The following is a 23,327-nucleotide window of genomic DNA, read 5'->3' as shown; positions in this document are numbered from 1 at the left end:
AAACCCCAAAAAAAACAAAACGCATGGAACCGCACGCACACAAAATCACACGTAAATGCGTTCACATATACTCAGATCCATATTCAATAAGAAATATTACAGCTAATCATAACATATGAAAACCTCCAAAACAACGATCTTCAGCTCTGAATCACGCTAATGTGCGTACATGCACACACACACATACACAAAGACAGCTTCCCCGACTGTATAATTCATTTCTCGTCTCTGCATCAAATCTGCTTCTGTCTCCATGGCAACCTTTCTAGGCCAGGAAGAAGGCCGAACAGAGAGAAATAATAAATAAAGGAGGAGGACTAGAGATGTAGAAATGGAAAGAGAGGAAGGAAAAAGTCAGCAGAGGAGAGGCATAAAATTGATGAGAGGGTAACTGAAAGAGGAACAGTCTGTGTGTCTCTAAGCAGGCAGAAATGTGCTCGTCTGTGTCTTTGTGTAAGAGCAGAGCCCACACACACTCCACTATCTGTGGTCAAAATATCCTACCGCTGGGTCACTTGGGTTAAAGAACCCAGAGCGTACAAAGCCTTCAGAGTCAGATAAACACAAACACTGAAGTGTCACCACCTGGCTGGCTCCCAAATATGCCACATGGGCTTCATGCATGTGATACAGCAGCTGGAATGGTGACTTGCCACCATTGCCACCTATTCTGCATTTCACTGTCAGCTTCTTACCCTCGGCCTCTTTTTATTTATCTATTGTCCTGTCAGGGCGTGCAGCTGTAATAGACCTGCTAATTCTCTCATCAGGACTAGCTTACCCACCATGAGGCGTACCATTTCAGGCATTAACACTTTCTGGAAAGATTTTATAGCGCTTACAGTGTCATGACGAGTTATCATTGATCTGCACACTTTTGTTATCTTTACTTTATATGTTCTACTTGGCTAGCCCCACATACACACATATGGTTAAATAGATAAACACACTAACATACACATGGCAAAGATAAACACACTCACACACGCATGTTGAAACAGAGCAGTGGAGAGAGGGGAAACGATCACGATCTTAAATAACTACAAAATGCTGCACCTGAGTATAGGCAAGTCACTGTAATATGTAAAGAAACCAGTTTGAGATGATTAATTATCCTGCATCAGAAGATGGGTATACTGTGGTCATAGTATTTAAATGATGATCAGTTGATACTAAGGGGCCCAAAGTGTGCCAAGAAAACAATCTCCCACACCATTACACCAGCAGCAGCCTGAACTGTTAATACAGGGCTTGAGGCTAGCGAGCCTGAGTGAATTGTAGCCTCAGTTTCCTGCTCTTTGCTGACTGTAGTGTCACTTGGTGTGGTTTTCCGCTGCTGTAGACCTTTTGCTTCAAGGATGCTTCAGAAATGCTCTCCTGTATACCTTGGATGCAATGTGTGCTAAGACAAAACTAGTTATTAATGATAACTAATTCAAAAATTATTTACATGTTGACTGCATGTGTTTGTTGTACACATATAATACAAGTAAGAGACAAATAAAAAATCCAAAGTCATTCTGCTCATGCTACTCACTGCTCCAAAGTAATGATGAGAGAAACTTGTTCTGATTGAAGAAAATTTAAACGTTTGCCTTAAGTCATCACTGCTCAGCCTGTTAGTCAAGCACTACAAGCCTGCTATCCCTTTTCAGCTGCACGCTGTACACTAACTGGCTGTATAACGCTTTTCTTAGCAACCCCCTGAGAAAATTTGAGTCCAGGGCTAGAGGGCAACTCTTCCAAGTGAATAGCTAATTATGCTGGCTCAGCCCTATGGGAGCATTCACACTTAAGCACTGCCAAACAAAGGCATCCCTGACTTTTGTTTTGTTTTGTTTCTTTGCAGGATTGATGGTCTAATGCTGCGCTTCATTTACCTCCGAAGTCAGATGTCAAAGCAGGGAATGACATCACTCCCGACTTGACTGCGTTGAGGCCGGAAAAGAAAGGAAAGAAGAGGATTTGTTTTGCTCCTAGCAGTGTAGAAGCATCCATCTAGCAATACAGTATAATGTCTGTTTTTCTGCCCTTAAACACAAAGATGGAGCCTGGTTGGGTCTCTGTGTGTGACTTATTTAGTAAGTCACAAATACAAAACAATAGTAGTACAGATGAGAGGTTTTGCAGTTTTTATGTGCACTTCCACCAACATGGATTTTGAAGTAAAGGACTTTCTGAGCTGGAAATCCAACTTGAGGGGGCGTTCCAGTTATAAATTCAGTCTTGGAAGTCAACATTTCCAACTTCTAACTTTAAATAAAGTATTAGCAACACTGGCACTCTTAAGGCAAGCCAACCAAGTTGCTGTGGATACCTTTACATTAACGAGAGCTAGCTAGTGCTGGAGCATTTGAATAAACGTGGCTGATATGGTGCTCGACATTCTGAACTTTCATCAACTTTTCAGCATAAGTAAAGTGAAGCAGCAGATCCACAATTCAGTTCAGCAACACACGACATTACTTCATTCAAAGTCAATGAGACACAATCCTCCCTTACTCATCTTACAGACTGTGATGCAAAGGTGGATGTTGCTAAACGCACTCAAGCACAAACAGCTTCATCACATTGTACAGAAGAGTCGATCTCATAGGAATAACGTCTCACCTGCAGACGAGTGTGGCAATGATGACGCACCAAGCGGTGCAGCAGCAGTCAGCGCTAGGTTGCTGGGAGTGCATATGGGAGTGTGAGGACTCATCACTCTTGCGCCGCCGGCAGCAAAGCCAGAAAGAGTAGAAAAGGAGGAAAATAAGGTCCAGGCCCAAACACAGCAACGCCACAGCACCGAGGAGCAAGACAGACTGAGGAAAGAGTGAGAGAAAAAACAAAAAACCAATTAGCAAAAACAAGACATTTGTGATTTTTGTACAGTTTGTGTTACACGTTTTCCATTAAACTTTGTCTTGATTCATTCAGATGCATCGTGTTTGAGAGGTTTCCTTTATCACAAGGAAGTGGGCCATTTAGGATGTGGGTTAAGGAAGCAAATTAGCTGATATGAACAGAAACCAGACACACCAACAGACCACATGATTTGCCAGACACATGTGAATGTATTTGCAAAACTGTGTTCCTGTCTCCTGCTACTTGAGGCCCCCAAAATAGTGACTGTTAAATGGGCTTTTGATAGACACCATAAAATTTTTTACCTTCTCCTGTATTTGCACACCATCAAGCACATGCACACACACACCTCCACAAGTGAGAGGAAGCGCTGCTGCTGGGGAGCTGTATGCGCCAGAGACCCACCACACAGATCACATACCCTCTAAAAGCTTTGAAGTGTAAAAGAGGGTGGGGGTGATGGGGGTAGAGAGAAGGAGAAGTAGGGGGAGTAAATTTGAAACAAAAAAAGACACGCTGGAGAGACGTACAAGGAAGCAGATGTGAAAAATGACTGAAGTGAACTCTAAAAAAGGAAGAAGCCGGTAAAGACAGACACGAGAGCTGTTACAGCAGTTTGGCTGGGACTGATGAAATCTTTTTTTATCTTACACACACACTGAAATGTTGATTTTTCTTTCCCCTCTGGGACTGTCTGGAAAAGTCATTGTACTGGAGGACCATGAGGGACAATTACACGTTTCTGGAAAACCAAAAATCTCCACCTGCTAGACTACTTAAGGCAGACAAAGGAATTCTGCCACGGAGCTACATGGTGACAAACTGCAACAGTGCAACTCTGGGGACCCTTGATGATAAACACAATGGGACTCCACCTCCACAAACACTTCCTGACTTCCCAAGATTTTAAACTGCTGCTTTTTTGCTACTGACCTCATATTTTTGCTGATTTCCAGACGGCAATGCCCTTACATCTTTAAGCTTATTAAAATATATCAGGAAAAGCAATCTCTGGGACTGTGTCTCTTAACCCAACAGGATTCGTGCAAGGATTAGAAGAGCAAAAAAAAGAACACACACACGAAGAAAAACAGACAATCACTGCAGTTTTAAAGGTCTTCTTCCTTGAGCCTCTTAGAATGGTTCCAATGAAAAAATAATGGAGAAACATGAACATCCTCCTAAGGATTGAACCAGCTATGTGTAAATATGGGTCTAAACGAGTTGCTAAGCACCTATATTCAATATGATGTCAAAACCACTAGGCATGGCACTACTTTTGAAGTAAAGGACTTTCTGAGCTGGAAATCCAACTGAGCTAGACGCCAATGTTAGCATGCTAGCATGAGCACAAAAAACAGTGCTAACCTGTTAGTAAGAGACTGTGCCACGTTTGCGTGTTCAGCATCTTAGTCTAAAATGTTAGAATGAGGGGCCAGCTAAAACTGCAATGTTTTCACTTCTATTTCTACTTTCACTGCCTCTTTAAATTGGACTTTTTCAGTAAGCAGTACAATTCACGCTAGCTACTCACAAAAGCATATAAGTGATAACTTGTCTTTGAAGGCACAAATCTCTTTTCACATTAAGAAAAACTATGCACCCTAATAATGTCAGTGCTTCTTGGTGTGTGAGCTGAGGCACATGTAACAGCACTATAGCACCATACCAACACATAGGGGGCTAGAGCCAATCTAATCAGGTATGGGTTCATTAGAATACTACAGCAAAATTTTTCATACAGTATATGTGTAGTGAAACATGCCAGGCATCATTATTTACTAAACGCATCAGTCTACTGTGTGAGATCCTACAGTTATGGCTGTGACCTGGTGCAATGTTTAAATGTGATGTACCTCATTACAAGATAAGTTACAACTATAGTATATGGACAAAAGTACTGAGCTAGCTATACTTTATACCTACAGGAGCTGCTTAGCATTGAAAATCTAGCCAACGAAGCTCCCGGTGCAGTTTTTTGCTGATGTTAATGCCAGAGGAGGTTTGGAGCTCTGCAGTTATGGAGTCCACAGTGTTGGCGATGTTTACACACTACGTCCCTTGGCCATTGTCTGCCATTTGTGTAGTTTTAAAAGTTGTCTTATTACACTACCACACGCTTATTCCTAAAATAGCTGTGCTGTACAAAACAAACAGGTCTGTCTTAAATTATCCCCTCCAGTAGTTTTATTTTAAAAAATTTAAGTATTTTATTGTGCAAATTCTGACTGTAAGAAAAAATATTCATTAGTGAGGGTCCATCTCAGCAAATGTGCTATTAGCAATGTTGAGCCCTGCTCATCAGAAAGAAGGAGGAGGACAAGGAGAAGAAATCTGGTTATTACCCAGCTATCCCTGACTGTCTCCTCCCAACAGATTAAAGATGATGAGAGAGGAAATGACATGAGTTTCCTGATTCTTAGTCTATGGTATTATGTATAGGTATGTGTGTATGTAAAATCAACAAAGGGATTTAAACTAAATGGAGATACAGATTAACCGTAACAGACTGGCAATGAAACTGCACATATACATTATGATACATGTCACTAGTAGGACACATTCATGGAGAGAAAGTAATATTTTTACATGAATTCACGGTTTCCCCTTTCATAAGAGTTCAATTTTGGTTGGATTATGTTTTTTTTCAAGTGGCCGAGATCTGATTTCAGAGCAAACTGCTCATGATGCTGTGGTGACTCGCATGCCCAAAAGAACAATGGCAAAGACGTCACATGTCATACAGAAATAAACATGGAGGTCACAGTTAGTGTTTACATTTTCTACTTCATAAGTTTGTGTGGGAAAATTTGTGAGCAGATGACAAAGAGCACAAAGACGACAGCCAGCTTTTTAATTATGGCATTTCTTGTGGCGTGTGTGGGTGCAGAGTCGGAGCCATGAGTGGTGGCATTGTACCATGAATTGCTTCACAGAGACAATTTTCAGGTTGTCACAGGCTATTTTAACTACATAATAGAATTGTGAAAGTAAATTTCAGTTCAGAAACCAGAAAAAATAACTAGACTTCTGCCTGCAGTCTGAAGACAGCCTTCGGCACGGCACTGAAACAGTTTCATGCAATGACTAAGCCAAAATGGAAAAGAAAAAAAGAATACTGTACTGGCCTGAATGAATGAGAAGATCATCAGATATCAGGGGACTAGGTAATTCTTTCTGCAGATTTGTTTTTGTGTTTGCAAGTCTTATTTACAGCCTTACTGTTGCTAGGCAGGGAAATATTTTTGGACTGTTTATAGCATGTCTTTCAGGGTTAATACAATTGTTTGGTTAACCCAATTAAACACAGAGCATGAGTGAGACAGCAAGGCTGCGACATGCTTTGCTACAACATTGGAAAGAAACTCACTGTGAACACAGAGAAAATCTCCTGTTCCCATATGATGGGCTGAAAGGTGAAAACCTAAGCCTCCAAACACAGCTTAAACTCATGAAAAACGTAGGCTAGGCCATGCAATCAAACTGCAGGGCTTAAAAATTGGCATTAGTCAAAACAGTATTTAAAAACGAATTAAATGTCATTTTTTCATCAATAAATTCACATTTTCAGAGTGTGCATTTTTGATTTTAAAAAAGCAATTTTCACAGAAAACCTGGGCGTCTGAAAAACAACTAGTAAACAGATCATCAAAAAAGCAAGTAGTTCAAACAAATGCAACTAAAATCAACTACATACAATAAAGCTATCTATAGATAAACTATACTACAGACTATTAAGTCTGTTCATATAAAGAATTACATATACAATCCAATGCAAAAGTCTTAAAACACCATTGAAATTTACCTAAACACGTGTAAATGAAAATTAATAAGATACGCCATATAAGGCATAAACAGAGTTTGTACAATTTTAGTGAGCTTGAAAGTCAATATTTGGAATATTAAACCCCTTTTATTCTTCAGCACAGACGAAACCGTTTTAGGCAAACTTTCTTCTAATTTCTTATTCCAGGCTTCTTGAAGGACATTCAAAGCTCTTCTTTGGATGCTGGCTGCGTTTTGTTCCATAAAGATGATCCTCCTCTAAGGCCAATGCTATCACTGATAGTATTCATGCCCGATAGTTTTTCTATCCAGGTATGCCTTTGTAGCACTGTTTGGGATCATTGTCATGCTGAAAAATAAAGGATTTGCCAATGAGATGCTTTCCAGATGGTATTGCACGGTGGATCAAAATCTGATGATACTTTTCTCTGTTCATAATTCTCCCAAAACAATGACAGTCTCCACCCTGTTTTACAGATGGCTGTAGACACTCACTGTTCTACCTCTTCTGTGCAGACTAACAACACTTTGGACAAAAGCTTTCAAATTTGGATTCGTCACCCCGTAAGTCCCACTGCCACTGATTTTCAGTGCAGTTCTTGTGTAATTTGGCATACCACAGCTTTCTCTCCCTCTTTCCCCTCCTAAAGAATTACTTCTTCACAGTCACCCTTCCACCGACACCATTTCCGATAAAGCTTTGGAGAACAATAGATGGATCAACTAAAAGGCCAGATGCATTTTACAGGTCCTGTGTCGTGTCGTTGTTTATTTTTTTGTTTCTTAAGGACATGACTTTCAGATACTGTTCATCTGCTTAATACATCTGTTTTGTGTCCTCCACTTGTCCAGTTCACTCAGATCTTTTAAGGAGACACTGCACTGAAATGCTGAGATATGGGAATCATCTCTTTGGTGCATTACTTTTTTATGTATGTCAAAGACCACTAAAAAGTTTCAACAAATTCTGGCACCTTGGAAGCAAACTGTAAAGAGATAAGGGCTGGCTCAGTACTCAGTAGAAAAAAGTGAAAACCCTAACCCATCACAAATTGGGTCTTGGAGATTATCAAACCCCAAAATTACTCAGTGCTTAGTGTGGTTAAGAGACGTAATGAAGTGAAAGTTTATGTTTAAGCAGCTAGAAATGAAAGATATCTCACGGTTTGCAGGAAATATGATTTGAATGATCACCTGCCAGTGAAAAGTGCAAATCAGCGAGTCATGACTGTTATGTTTACAAAGCAACAACAACTGACCTAGTACTCATAGATCTCCTCCTGGTGTGCTTGATGGCTGTTAGATTAACTGTCAGGCTAACAAACCATCAGTGCAGATTAGGCGTGGATCAATTAGCCCCTAATAAGCATGGTGAGCCTGGGTGTACATTAGTGTGTGCGTGCGTGCACATCTCCACACTAGAGATCAGCTTGCAGGCTGGAGGAGGGGCTAAACGTTAAACACCCCGGCACACTGATCTACTTTCAATCTGCCCATTTAAGTGTGTGTACATGCACTCCCACAAGTGTGCATGCATGTGTGTGTGTGTTTGAGATGACAGGATCAATCACTTCCACTTCACTGAGTTGTCCTTGCACTCTCCCTGCCTGTGTGTTACTCTGTAATTTGGCCTACTATCCTCTCAACTTCTTTCCTGAGGCATTCACTGACCTCAAGTTCATTCTGTTAATATTCACCTGTGCCACTGGGTCAAAGAGCTACCAAAGCATAAAGGCATGGACAGCGCACACAAAAAACATTCAACGCTAGCATCATCTTTCTAAACTGCTACGAGGAAATGCCTTCTTCAGTGCAAACTGTAGCAAACCATCCAAAATACCAATTACTGACTTACTTTCCACAGCTGGCAATATGAAAGTGTGTGTTATTACAGGTCACATGATTCCTCTGTAATGTTCTGCAGCTGCTTAACTGTGGCTGCGAGCTGACTTTGCGATTCCACCATAACGCAAACAGATGAACACAAATGCAGAACCTCAGGATAAGAGCTCCTATTTCAGCTATCCAGGAAAAAAACGCAAACGGTTTTCTTCACAAAGCCACAGAGTCAGAATCCCCACTACAGTCAAAGTCATCACAGACCAGTGAGTGAGTGAGACATGGTGTGAGAGGAGAGCTTTTTTCTTTTTTTTTGTGACCAGCTTCAAAAGCTGAATGCAAATGAACCCGAGCCAAATCACATCAGAAAGAAAAACACTGCACAGAAGAATCTCTCTCTATTGTGTGTGTGTGTGTGTGTGTGTGTGTGTGTGTGTGTGTGTGTGTGTGTGTGTGTGTGTGTGTGTGTGTGAGAAATGTCGTGGTGCGGTGACGAACACCGTGTGCTGAAAGACACTGTGTAAGACCTTGTTTGTTATGTGTGCGCCCGAGTGTTTATGTGCTTCTCAGCTGGATGAGTAGATGCATGAAAGCCTTTGAGACAGATATACTGAGCCAATCTAAAGACGGGCTTCAGTGAAAGAGTGAAAGAAAGAAAGAGAGCATTCTTCCACAACAGACTCCAGCCCTCCCCTTCACCCTCCCCCCAGTCCAACTCACCCTCCTTCTCCTTGTCCTTCTCAACCTCTATCTCTCCCTCCTCTGCGTCTAGCCAGAATTAACGATTTCACCCTGAATGGAACCCCTACATTCACTCACTCACACACACACTTGCGAAATAACACACACGAAACCCCCCCAAGGGAGCTGTGTGACCTCATCTCAACGAGCAAGCTCTAAATGCGCTGACACAGAAAGCGAACATACTGTACGTGACATGTATGTATGTGTGTGTGTGTGTGTGTGTATATATATATATATATATATACAGTGCACGCAACGTCTACAGCTGTACAAACAAACGTATGGTCGTAGCACAAAATCCTCACTGACATAGAAACCGCCTCGTTTGCTAAAATATGTCAGGATGTAATTAGTCTAAAAGGGGGGTCCTTAAAATTCCAGTGGGCAAACACATTGGCACACACATCTACAAAGGCCCTTAGTTAAACACTGAATAGCTCGCAGGAAGTGGCTATTTGGCAATTTGGAAGCACCTCCCATGGCTCATGGAGCCTTCTCTCTCTCCTCTCGGCTCCAATCAGTCCCTTTTTTATCTTTCTCACTCCTCTTCCTCCTCCTCCTCCTCTCTCCCTTCTTCTCTCTCCGGTTCTCATCTCCCTCCCCTTGTTCGTGGCTGTGGGTGCCTTCCCACGCTCAGCGCATGAACTTGTACGCCCTCCCTTCTCTCCCCGTAGTGTCAGCAAATGCATTGAGGGATGACTGCGGTGCATGAAATGTGAGATCCTGAGTGATGTGCCTTTGCTTTATATGGCCTAGCGAGGCTGGGTTTACTGCTGCAGAGACCTGGGAGTCACCTTGTTTGAGGATTCTAATGAAATGCAGCAAAACTGGGGCAAATTCCCCCCCCCCCTTTCAAGATGAAGCTGCTTTCCAATGCACCGTTCCTGACTCAGTCAGTGTTTAATCCAAGAATGATATCAATTAGTTTTATGCTTTCAAAGAAATCTAATTTGGGATTTTTCCTCATTAGTTTTTTCCAAGTATCAGGTTCATTTTAATCCAATAAAATGCTGAAAATTTGTGGAAAAACGGACCATCGGAGAGCACAAAGTGCTGACTGCATATTTTGTCCAACCAACCCTCGCAAATCAGCAGATATTACACTGATAATGATATACAAGTAGGACAATCGCATTGGGATTTCTGCCAGTGATAAATGACTTTACATATTAATAGGTTTTCAAAATTGTCTGTGATTTATTTGTGGCCATTGGTTCCTACACTTCTAATGGTGTCTAGAGAGCCAAGAAATCAATTCCTACTCACTACCTCATATTACAGATTGCATATATGTATGAGCTGCAAGCAGTTCATAAAGAGTGATGATACTTTCACAAACCACCACATTTTATCATTGAAAGGTAAAAAAAAATACCCAATCTGTCCACAGATGATTACACAGACTTAATATGGATTCATGGCCTGTGCTGGTGTCCAACTGGTACCTTTTTTGCTAAACAGAGTGAAGAATTATGGGAATTTAACCAACGTCGATCATGCTATTCATAGGTTGACTGCTAATTGGCTGACTAGTTGGCTTGGAGATTGAGGGGAACAACAGCAGAGTTCTCGATGAACAAGAAGAAGGGCAAAAAAATTTAAATATAAAAAAATAAAAATCACAAGACCTCAGACAATGGCTTTTTTCATTGTTTTTTCCTGTTTGATCATGACAGGGGTTAAAGCACAAACAATGGGACAAACAGCCCACATTACTGACTGCTCCATGTGTTTTTGGCACTGCCATCAGGTGACAGTACAGTTTCAGCACGTAGACGGGGTCCTGCACAGCTCTGTGTAGCTGCTCCAGCCTACCAACACTGCATCATGCCACGCGCTTTACAAGGTGAAAAAAACACCAGGAGCACTGTTAACAAAGGTTTACAGTTTCAGAGTGTAAAACAGTGTTTACTTACTTCGTTTGATTTTATTTTTTGAAATTATAAGTACCTTCGGTGCTTAGTACTACGTTGTGTTATGTTGGATATTTTATGTGTCAGAATAGGAGTTCTACAGCAAACTAAATTTAATTTGCAAAAAAATAAGTCTTAACTGATTACTAAATTCATTGATTTACAGGTTCTCCACGGTCTGGGACTTACAGTGCAATTCAAATATCCGGATATCTGTTGCAAGACTTCAGTTCAATGAACCAGTCACTGTTTACAAATGTAAATACGTCTTTAAAAAGGCTAATAGAGGCTAAACCACTGTCAGATAAGCACGAGTGGGTTTGAGATTGCATTTCTATTCCCTTATTTACTCTCTACGTGGACTACAAACGTATTTGGCAGAAAATAAATGGAAGACAGAAAGATTCCTTTACCTTCTCGCTTTTCTACAGAGTCAGGCTATTCATATGCAGTATCTATTTATATAGATTCATCTGTCTATGACTGTGGAACAAGAATAGGCTCACAGATTTTATTCTCTCTTTTTTTCTCTCTCACACACACACACACACACATTCACACAGCGCACTGATCGATGCAGGGAGAGACCCCACAACTCTGGCTGCAGGACGGCTTCAGTCACCACTTGGCCACTCTGCTGTGAAATTACAGTGTGGGCATGTGGCAGGAGGTACGATGATGAGGCAATGCTGCACGATGAAGGAGATGATGAATTTCTGAGTGGGAGGTAATTATTCTCCCGCACTTGTCTTACCTTCTGGTACTCAGAGTCCTCTGGCCTGAAGTCGCTGCTCACTGTCTGAAACTCGATGTTGAAATGAGGCAACCGGTGGAGCAGATTCACCCACCAAGGCGGAGAATAATTCACCACGGCCGCCATCCTGATGCAGCTGCCTGCTGGCTCTCACTTCACTCTTTAGCCCGATTCCTCACAGGGACACTGTAAAAGAAACAGCCAATCACTGCATCTGAGGAGGACACGAAGCAACTTTTAATGTCACCAAACGCATTAGATGAAGAGTAAGACGCAGCATTCGCATGTTATCATAAGGCTAATGTGATGACCTAACAGTAATCAATACCCACTAACAGGGCGGGTCAAAAATGCCAATATAATGGATACCCTCTTTATTCATTAGTTATGCATATATTTTCACAATTTATTAATTTCAATAAGAGTATAGCTGCTGAATCTTTCGTGATCATTTCCCATTGGACCAATATAAAACACCCCTGCTGTAAAACACAGGGGTTACAGGTTTCTGTGTGTTTTGTTACAAAGGCAAAAAGACTGCAATATGACATATGACTTTACTATTTGGGGGGTTGCCTTCCTTTACAGTGATGTATGTTTGGCTTATCGCCAGTATCACAATGCATTATAATAACTATATTATACTATATAACAACCGCACAACAATTATCACCGATAACCTATTAAATGTAATTAAAGCCCGACAAGACATTCAGTAAGTGTACATTTCGCCCAAACGTTAAACCTGTACATGAATTATGGCATGACAAGAGCATCCATGACAGCGTCACCCAATTTACGCCCATACTGCAAAAACACAGGCTTCGTGAAATAAATGTGTCTTGAACGGGAGGGGGGGATGGCCGTTGTACTGAATTTACTGTATTGGTACATGTAGGTCAGCCCCTTCGCGGGTACCCTTACACATTCAGCATTCAAGCCTTATTTATCTATCGCAGCGCTCAATAAAATGTTAGCAAACCCAGATTAGCTAGCTCTATCCCGCTTTGTCCATTAAATCTACCGCAGTACCACAGAGTCGTCAAGGCAACGAGAAGGGAGAAAAGGAAGAATTCGTTTTGAGGTCTGCGTGCCTGTGGACATCCAAGTCCGTGTGCTGGGGTGGGTAGGAACCGTGTTATGACCTACCTAGTGAAGCCCAAGCGGATGCAGACCCTCGTTTGGTATAGTCTTGGAGGTCCAGACCGGCGTATACTTCACCTATTGTCTTCCCGAATCCGGCGGTAGATTTGAGCACGACAGCCGTGCGCTGTTGCTGCATCAACGCGGCCGGACCGAGCTAGCTGCAACGAGCGAGTCGCTTGTAGTCCCATCCACATTGAAAAGAACGGAATAACGGTCACCGACCCGGTCCGCTCACATTTCACCGAGACGTCCTCCCGTTTCGACTGCCTTCACCCTCCGCAAAAGCGTCACGGCAGATTAGGGGTTAAATTATCTGACCAGCAAACCACTATCTATTTTTTTAAATAATAATACAGTTGCTGTCCTCCCCTGCTCACGGTTCGTGCTCGTCGGCGGTCTTCCCACAGTGACCGCCGGTTCAGCGTTGTGGCTCTTCAATTGGATGGTATTGTTGGAGCGTGAAGTAAACACGGTGCTTTAAAAGCCCTGAAGGACGGGGCTTTGCGGCAGCTCCGCGCGCGTGTGAGCGCGTGTGTTTCTGCAAGCGCGCGCCTGAGTTTGTAGATGTGTATGTGAGAGGGCAAATGCGCAAAAAAGCCTCCCCCTGGTGTTGAAGTGGTGGAAGTACACATTAGACGTTTTATCCTCCACAATGGTGAAGATTATTTTAAAAAGCCTATATGACTACGACACGGGTGGAAAGCAACACAATGGGTCTTTCACTAGAAATTGTTTTAAATGTTTTCCTGGAATATTTCCAAATTTGAAAAAAAAAAATCAGAAAAACAGTCCCAAACAATATTAATGTCTCCTACCAATAATAAATATAAATAAATATGATATCAGAGGTTGAGGGTTGCAGACTCAGGGGATGCACATCTTCAGTGTTGAGGGTGATTTTTTTATTACATTATAATAAATACATAGAAATTATATTTTCACTTGTACTTTTAACACTGGGCTAATTTCAAATACATACATTTTGAAATAAAATCCTATATTTCACTGGTTGTTCTCTGTGTTTTCCCCAGAGGCACCCCTTTTGTTCTCAGACTTATTCTCTACATGAGAAGAGATCCATAAACAACATTATGGAGTAATGACACTTAACTCTGTCACTATTCTGAGGAGTTTTAGTAAAGAGTTTCTCTTTTGTTTCAGCTAAAACTCTTGATCATGATACTGTTGGGAGGTTTTTGTACAATCCTCAGTGCCAGAGCAGGTCTGGAGCTGTGCAGTTCTAAAGTCAGCAGAGTGTTGGTGATTTTTTTTCTCACTACACCTCAATCAGCTTTTGTTGTGGTTCCTATTACAGCACAACACTCAGCCATCTCTTTAAAACTACACATTATTCACAAAGGTTTGTAAAGACAGACAGCATGGCTATGTGCTTGATTTTATACACAGTGGAACTGATATTAGCTGACTTCAAACATTAAGAAGTGTATGGACACAAAGGGTGTAACAACAACAAAAAAAAAAAGGGGGTACATGCTACTTCTCTCAGAAGTGTTTGGGAAAATAAGCACAAAATGTAAGTACAGGTAATAGTTTCTGGGAAGGACCACATGAGACTGGAGATTTTATTAGAAAAACATTTTATTTACTGTATCAGAAATTAAGTTACACTGATCATGTGGAGACAAATGCACTCGATCGTTGATTTTATTGACTCATTTGTCTGTTTTAAAGCACAAGTATTATTGGCATTAGACACAGTCCCTGTGTATCTTCCCCTGCTCTCACCGTTTCAGTATTGCAGCAGCCTGATCTATAACTTATTCACAGTTTGGCTCAATAGTGCATCAGTTAAGAGCTTTCCCTCAACCACACCGCAGACTCAGCTATAACGAACTAAGCATGCAAAATATATTAGTGTGCTGACTTTCATGTATTACCAAATAAGGCATGTGCAAATGTGATTTTATGGATTATTACAGCCTGATGAAGCCAGATGAATTTAAAGCGATGCCTGCTAGGTTAGCAGAAATGAATGCATTTATTACTGTAATTTCAATTTGAATTCCCATGCAGCAGGCAAAAAGAAGCAAAAATAAATCTGACTAATTAAACAGAGATATTTGGCTCAAGAACAGCACACTCAACAAAAATGGGCTGTTCGTTTTATGTTCTTGTCTGATTAAAGAAAAAAAACCATCTCATAACCTTACATCAACACTGAGACACGTTCTGAGAATATTCCTGTTATTGGCATTGGCATGGGAGCAGCTCGTGTTACACAGTGAATATTGTCATTGATATTACAAACATTATTGGAACAGCCCAGCTTTTATTTGCAGCTTCAGTAAGAAGTTAAACTTCTTAGTAACTATACTCAGTAACTATACTTAGTGACTACTCAGCTTCTCGATGGGCGTGACGGAGACACGATGATGTCATCAGAATCATCAGAATAGAAAGCGGCGTCTTCATCGATGTCACGAGACTCGCTCTGGGCTGCAGGAGACATACAGCGCGCATGTTTATAGGTGTATAATTACCTTTAACACTTACATTTAAGAACAAAGGCCATGAAAGAAATAAACACTTGCTGTGACCTCTGTCTGACCTTTTGTGAGTGTCTTCCTGGAGGCAGAGATGTTAGACGCAGGCCGGCTATTTTTCTTTACACCTTCCTCTTCACCATCATCACTGAGAGATGCAGCATCTTATTAACAGAACAGCAAAGAGTAATTAATGCCATTCAGCCACACCCTCAGAGACACATGTACAGATGCTATAGTGCTAACAGCATGCATTTAAATATGGACCATTTCTTTTCTCGTGGCATTGACTAAACTTTTCAACAAATAAAACCCTGTCTGTAGGAATCTAGAACAGCTCAGCGAGGGAGTTCATGTTGCTCATGATAGGCCTTTCACCACATTATTAAAAACATCAAATGAAGATGGTAAAAAACAGCTTCACTGGAGGCTGTCCTTTACCACTTATAAAATATAACTACAATGTAACCAGTGAAGCATGACACAATACGACACACTGTGAAGCTCCATAAGAAAGCACGTGTTCTCAGATCGAAAAGAAGCTGGAACGATGCAGGTTAAACTCTCTCAGTGAAGCCCACAAGGTATCAAATGCAGAGGCATCCTTGTAAGATTATAGGGGGGAAAATGCTGACATCACTGCTTTGCTCTATGCACAAGCATGCTGTGACATGCTCAATACTCTGGGACATGGCGGGGAAAGTAATGGGGGAGTCAGTTAGGGCAGACAGATGTGAAGGCAGGACTCCTGAAACAGAAGCAGCTTCGCACAATGTTCTCAGAGAACTCCTAACTTTCTTGCTTAGGAAGGATTGAGGATAATTCACAGAGCGGTTCAGTCACATGGAAAGTTCCACGCTCATTCGATCTGTTCATAATTAATCACTGTCATCATCTGATTTCCTATTTTGGCATTTAACAGGAAAAAATGGTTTTATTTCGGCGCTGAAATGAACTGCATCACAGCATGACACAGTCAAATCCCTGCAATCGTTTGTGTGATGACTCTGCTGATGGGAAGCTGCGACAGACCTGAGTCATCGCGGATGTTGCGATCGCTTGACGTGAGCGCATTAAATATAATTCTGTAAAGTTTGATTAACATTGAATTACTTGCAGAGAGTTTGGGGGATATTTTTCCAAACTCTTTTTTTCTTCTTGTCATTTGCGCCTCTGTTTAAACAGTTCTTAAGCTCCTAAACAGTCTTTTTTACTCCTAGTAAAGTAGAGGCAGTAGTGGTGTGAAGGTCTGCTGAGTGCCCTCTTAAGTCTTTATTTTATTTGAGGCAGACGGTGCCCTCGCTGGTGCTGAGCAGACAGGGACAATAGAATTACATTACTGCTCCAGCGAAATCCATCAATACTCAAAGCAGTGCCGGGGGGAAGGAATCATAAGTGATTTGGAACCTGAGAGCAGGGAGGTGCATACATCAGTGAATATGAAGTCTGAGCACTGAGCAGTTACAGTGTAGCACGAAGGCACTGAATACATTTGTACAGCGTGTTGGGGTGCATTAACCCCTATCCCTGAACTGAAGATGGATGGAGAGCTGTGACTTTGTTTGGTTTTTTGCTGTGTTCTGATGAATATTTTGATAGTTTGCTGTGGATGTGTTTGCATAGAAACAATTTTTAAAAGATGGTGAGAACCTCACCGTTTTTGCTGGGTGGGTGTGGTAATGCACTTCCTCTTGGTGCCAGCGTGGGAAAATTGTTTTCCATTAAAGAAGGCACAGACCTAACACACAAACGCAAACAAGCAATTGTGGATTTTTTTCTTTGGTTTGACTGTTTGTTTGTTGTTTTGGTTTTTAATTCAGTGCATAAATGAGTCACCTTTCTTGTGCAAGACTACATCGAGCCAGATGTCCCCTGCACGCCGACTGTATCATCGTCAAGGCGTCATCATCCAGCGTGTCGCCAACGGAGGAAGCTTCATCGCTGAAGTTTGAGGATTTTTCAACCTGGAAACAGCAAAAAAGGGGGAAGAGATAAGAAAGCTTCAGCAGGGACAAAAGCTTACAGCCAACCCACCAAAAAATGTTTTTTAGAGCCACCTAGTGGTTATTTGTGTTAGCTGCAACGCTGACTCTGGCTTATTAAGGACATCATGATCTCTAGTAGGATTGTTGGAAGTACATCAGCACACAAGTAATTTCTGGTTTAATCAATTTTTCCCCTTTTGTTTGGGTTTGAAGGGAAAAAAAGAAAGAAAAACAAAATTACATTTAAGTCCTTCATTGCTGAAAATACTTCACACACCTGCTGATCATTACCCAGCATTAGAAAAACAAAATCAGCACTCGTTATGCTAAAATTAACCTTAACATGAGACATGAGTCTTCAAGTATCCATGAAAAGTAGCATTTATTGTTTTTATTAATACACTGTTCTTGATGCTTTACAAGTACGGCTTGATATGAGTGCATCGCATGGAAGCGTGTGGGTAAAACCTGATTCAGTGCATCTTCCGGTAGCTCCTTCAGCTGCGAGTCTCTGAAGAGGTGGCCTCTTAAAGCTGACTGCAGCATCACCGTGTCCTTAAAAGAGAATGCAGAGGACGGATATGGACAGAAAGAGAAATCTGGGCCAGTGTCTAGACATTTTTTTTTTTTTACATAACATTTCTATCAGATATTAATAACTTCCTTTGCGTTTGTGTTACATACCCTGTTTCTGTGCTCCCTCCAGCATATCTGAATGTCTAATGCTGCCTTCTCCATTTCTTCTTTCTCTCCGTCATCTGTGACTGATTCCTCACCTCCCTCTGCCTCCTCTTTGCTCCCCGTGTCCCTCTCCTCTCCCTCTCTCACACCTGTGCTGCCCTGAGTCTCCTCTGCCAATGTGGGAGGAAGGTAGGAAAGCTCAGCCTGTGCAAGTTTACTGTTTTCCTCCTCCAGAGTTTGGATCCGAGTTCGCAACTGTTTCAACTCCTGTCTGGGAAACACAAAACACACGCGTGCAAAGCAGTAAATAAACACAACTTTGCATGACAAGCAAACTCCACCTGCAAATCATCATAATTATTAGTATTATTATTACATATTTATCTATTACTTAAGACTTGAAATGGAATTACACTTGGCTTTTAACTTAAAACTACAATGATCAATTTTATGAACAATGCAAATTGAAGAAAAGTGTGGACACACTGAATCACACCCATGTCAAACACCAAATGCAGGAGTGAAAGTGTACTTATGCTGCTGTCTCTCTTCATCGTGTAGTTTTTTCTGTTCAGCTTTCCACTGTTTTGTCGCTTTCTCAAGTTTTTCTCTTTCAGCCTTCAGCTGTTTCAGTTCATCACTGGAACCACAGACAACACAGATTAAGTATAGAGAACAACAGCTGCTGTTACGGATGTAATAATGTGGTAGGTTCACATCATTCATTTATTAGACTTTTACATTTAGAAGTAGTGTTTTGTTTTTTAACTGAGCAGTCTCAGGCTGCTCGTCACTCACTCTCTACTTGACCGCAACTCTTCAAGTGCCATTTTCTCCTCCTCCAATTGGCTCAAGCGTTCCCTCAACTCCGAAACCTCCTCCCTTTCATCAGTGAGCGTTCCCCCGGAGACCACTGCCTCTGTTGCCATGGTAAACGCCAGACTCTCAGTGAGTGTGGTCTGGACTTCCTTATCCAATAGGATGGCGCTCTTTGGTGACTGGGCGTGTCTTTTGCTGTCTTCCAGCCTCTGACAGGAGGAGAGAGTCTGTTAGCTGCGAGCTTAGAAACAGAGGCAGGCAACTGCTCGTGTTTACATGAACAACTGGTTACGGCTTCCTCTCACCTTCTCCACCTCCAACAGCCGTCTCAACAGTCTCTGTTTACTCCACTCTCTGTAATCTGGGACACATCATTACACTATTTTCAGTAACATTTCAGCACACAGCAGAAAACTGTAACCACTTTATGACCATCCTCTTGATCTCCAGGATTTTCACTTGTGACCAAAGTGCATTTAGTCTCCTTGTGTGTTTAATTGGAGGCACAGCATTTTGTTTTAGTTGTGGCTTAAAAACTACAACTTTTGAGTCTTCTGGAAGCTGCCTGCATCCATGACCACAAGGACTTTTTGCCCCTTTCGCCCAACAGCACAGATGTAAAGACTAATACCAATTCCTTTGTTTCCTTTGTCTTTGCATTGCACTTAATGTTAGCTGGAATGTAATCAGTAATGGCAGCCTACGTAGATCATAAAGAAAAACTGTATTAACCAATTAGGATTTAAAAACAATACAATTGTTTTATAGCAGCGAGCTTTACTAGGAGACAGGAAGGCATGTTTCTAGTACAAGCTCCTTTAACGGGACCCTAAATCAACATATAGAACACACTGGTTCCAGTATCATTGGTTTTTTACTCCTCCTGGTTTTATATGTACATACTGTATGTAAAATATACAGCGAGTTGTAGGCGTTTTACACTGATATCTGACTCTTGCTGGTTTTTTCAGCACTACGTTGTGGCGTGTGAGAAAAGACCTTTGGCTCCTCCAGCAGGACTGTCGGTGTTGAGTTCTTCTCTGAGTGCCACGTTCTCTTGTTGAAGCTGCTCCAGGTTCTCAGTCAGACGGTGAACTGTGGAGCTCAAAGCTTTTTGCTGCCTCTGGGAGCATTTGCTCTCGGCTCGACAGCTGCAACAGAGCAGGAAAGGAAGTCTCAATGCCAGAAACGTACTCGTTTATTCGTTAACCTTTTATAATGATGACGACGGAGATCCGTGATTCTCCTGAACTCGGCTACACTCAGACACGTGTGTGTCAGTCACCTTTTCTCAGTTGCTTCTAGAAGCATCCTCAGTCTCTGGATCTAAAAGGAAAGGCAGACAGACCCACTTTACTGAACTCCTTTACACACCACCAAACTCACAGTGGGCAAAGTGGGACTGATTTTACCTCCTCAAAGTATGATTTGACTCGAATCTTCAGTTCTTCCAGGTTGGTGGCCCTCAGCTCACTTTGCAGTTTACTGAACAAGCAAAAAAATAAATAAATCACATGAGCATCATTCTGTTTTACACAGAAACCAAACATACAGAGACAAAGTTGGAGGACGGCATTACCTCAGGGCGTTTTCTTTCTCTCTGCACTGCTGCTCCAGCTTTAGGATCCTCTGCCTCAGTCCATTGATAACCTTGACAAAGAGGATCAGCTTTTCTTGTTATAAACACATCCTAAAAATTACATTTATTCCCGGCATGTTCACTAACCCACTGGGTATACTCACCACGCTCCCTTCTCTTTTCCTATCTACCAAACTACGCGTATATTCAGATCCCTACAGGAAAAACATTGCACAGTTGTTTTTTTTTGTTTTTTTCCATCATTTTAGTTTCTTTGACAAAAAAAACTACACACGAAAAAATAAAAAACAAATAATTTTCTGTTCTTACCTTAGTAGGATCCAACAGTGATTCTATCTGTTTCTCTCTCTTGGCATTGTCTTCCTCCAGGCGTCGTATTTTGGCTTTCATTTGCTGGTTGTCAGATTTCTGCTCATGAAGGCTCTGCAGAGAACAGCACCAGTGACTACTCAAACATATAATAAGTGCATAAGGATTTACATTTTAAAGAAGCCTGACTAAATTAAAGAGGAAGAATTTTTGAGAAGAAGAACAAAAACGAGATGGAAAAGTCACTACACCGATGTGCAGGCATGCATGTCTTGTTTTAACGTGTGATTGTGTTACTCCTTACCTTCTTGAGGTGAATGATCTCATCGTACATGTCCTCCTTCTTCATGAAATCACTTGTAACTAAAGTCAAACCTGCAAATGATGGGAGAAGGTAAATGATTTCACAAAGAAGACAACACATGCTTGGCTTTGTAAGTCGTGAAAAACAACACTGACTGCACTAATATCACATCATACTCCCTTCACAGCCAGTATTTTTCCTTTTTTTAAGCGTCTCCTGTTCAGCACAAAAACCTGACCTTCAGCTCTGTCTCCCTCTTCGCTCCATTTCTAAGTCTGATACACAAACGCGTTCTCTCACCGTTGGAAGCAGAGCGGAGATGTTTGGATTTCCTCGTGCTCAGGGTCTGCATGAGGAGCTCTGGTGTGGCGTCACACTCTGATCTCAGAGTTTGAGACACATCTGAAAAAGAGAAACAGACAGAGGCTACTTGTCAACATGCTTCGGTTTCCTGATTCATTTGGCAGATTTCTATTGTTTTTAATAACGCAGTGTTAGATGTCTGTGCCATGCTTGTTTTTAAGCCTAGGTGATGTGCTAATAAACATTAAAAAGAAGTTTGGCTTACACAAACTGTTCCAACACGAGTCAATACTGCATCTGACTCATGCCTTTTCACACTTTTCGAGGACGCGCTGCAGAGCATGAATAATGCATTTAAGTTCAGATATGTGACGAAATCACTGCAAACCTATATTTCCCTTTACCTCCTTGTTTTTGCTGTACAGCCTTCCATAAACTGTTTCATTTCAAGCAAGCAGATAAACCCATTCACTGTGAATGTATTTATGTAGGCACCATTCACAGAGCTTGTTGTGCCTTCATGACACCTACCAAGGCCGTTGCTGAGGGAAGTAAGGCGAGCTGGGCCAGTCTCCCCGGGAGTGTCCAATCTGGTGTCCCCCAGAGAGGCCCTTGGTAGTCTCCAAGCACCCACTGCTGCTCTCCTGTGATTCACATTCAGACTGGTGAGGTATGGAGACCCTACAAATACAAAAGCAAACATAACTTTCAAGGTGGGTTTTCCTACAGAGTCTGAAAATACTACCTACAGTGCAGCCGAACAGGACTCACCTGGAGAAGGAGGAGGCTTGCCAGAAGAGACTTTCTTTTTCGTTTTCTGATAGAGGACAAACACGAAGGGGGCAAAGCAGATGACAGGAGTATTTATGAAACTGGTTTCATGCGGAAGAGCACGTCGAAAGCAAAGGAAATGTCCCAGCCATAAAAACAAAGACATAACAATGTGTTCATGTGGCACAGATTAGATTCACGAGTCCATTTGTTTACCTTTACTGGAACATCAGCAGGGAGCGAGAAGCCATCCTCAACCTAGGAGGCGTAAGACACCCATACTAAGACAGAAATCCCCTCTGATTGAGAAGTCAAAAGTGCTGAAAACAACTGCCATAAACTACCATGACTTTAAATTATAGAACCTTATAGGCTTTTAATAAGCAATTCCAACAAGAACCACTGTAAAGTCAGTTTTAAGTAAACAGCTGTATCTTTAACCCAGCCAGATCAGAACACTCACCAGCTCCTCGTAGTCTTCATCTGTTTGGACATCACTCGCCTGAAAAGACGTCTTAGCATTGGCACTGAACATCGCTAGTAAATAAATGTTATGTTAGGTTGGAAAACTCGACTTTTCCCACTTCTAATTCGGTCATCTTTTCCCAACTCCCAAATCTTACTTCACGTCGCCTCCTCTCTTGCTAAGAAATACACAGGGGGGCAACAAAAGAGACGCTAGCTATGCTACAACTGGGAATGTTTTGGGACAGCTAACTTTCCTTAATAATAAGCAGTTCATACGGTAACGTGGGCTGTAGAGCATAGCTTCCTTAAAACTGTTAAAATGCTGCTGTCTTTCGGTACAGAGGTTACTGATTTCTCATCGGCGTCGCAGATTGAGTCGTCTAGCAACCAGGCTGCCGTTAACCAGCGATGTCAATTTACCAAGAAAAAATCCGAGCGGTGCCGGAACTGTATGAGGACGTCTTCAAAATAAAAACGTAAACGCGTGACAGGCGAAAGTAAAGGTGACGCGTGATGCTTATCTTAATTTAATGGTAGTTTATGAAATAATG

At 41.7% G+C, this 23,327-nt stretch overlaps 2 protein-coding genes across 3 annotated transcripts in view; both read right to left on the bottom strand.

Moving 5' to 3' along the window:
* Nucleotides 1–13,585, bottom strand: part of ttyh3b (tweety family member 3b) — a 28,931-nt gene extending 15,346 nt beyond the window's left edge. For both annotated transcript variants that reach the window (XM_005744535.2, XM_005744536.2), the window contains exons 1-3: nt 13,036–13,585; nt 11,887–12,072; nt 2,611–2,807 (exon numbers count right to left, since the gene is read on the bottom strand). In XM_005744535.2, the coding sequence (XP_005744592.1) occupies nt 2,611–2,807; nt 11,887–12,012 (323 nt within the window). In that variant the 5' untranslated portion in view covers nt 12,013–12,072; nt 13,036–13,585. The remainder of the gene's footprint in view (nt 1–2,610; nt 2,808–11,886; nt 12,073–13,035) is intronic.
* Nucleotides 13,586–15,302: 1,717 nt separating this feature from the next.
* Nucleotides 15,303–23,327, bottom strand: iqce (IQ motif containing E). The gene is made up of 21 exons (XM_005744534.1): nt 22,772–23,327; nt 22,525–22,566; nt 22,309–22,354; nt 22,069–22,218; nt 21,535–21,636; nt 21,235–21,305; nt 20,931–21,044; nt 20,765–20,815; nt 20,601–20,671; nt 20,434–20,506; nt 20,307–20,347; nt 20,021–20,172; nt 19,327–19,382; nt 19,001–19,230; nt 18,735–18,842; nt 18,206–18,473; nt 17,990–18,076; nt 17,373–17,500; nt 17,192–17,274; nt 15,602–15,700; nt 15,303–15,489 (listed from the first exon to the last, which is right to left on the bottom strand). Exons 1-21 carry the CDS (start codon nt 22,841–22,843, stop codon nt 15,392–15,394), a joined length of 2,142 nt encoding a protein of 713 aa, XP_005744591.1. The 5' UTR covers nt 22,844–23,327; the 3' UTR covers nt 15,303–15,391.

Source organism: Pundamilia nyererei, unplaced genomic scaffold (assembly GCF_000239375.1).
Source record: "Pundamilia nyererei isolate P.nyererei 1_Seehausen unplaced genomic scaffold, PunNye1.0 scaffold00145, whole genome shotgun sequence".
Classification (NCBI taxonomy): domain Eukaryota; kingdom Metazoa; phylum Chordata; class Actinopteri; order Cichliformes; family Cichlidae; genus Pundamilia; species Pundamilia nyererei.
This window is presented reverse-complemented; position numbering and strand designations above follow the sequence as displayed.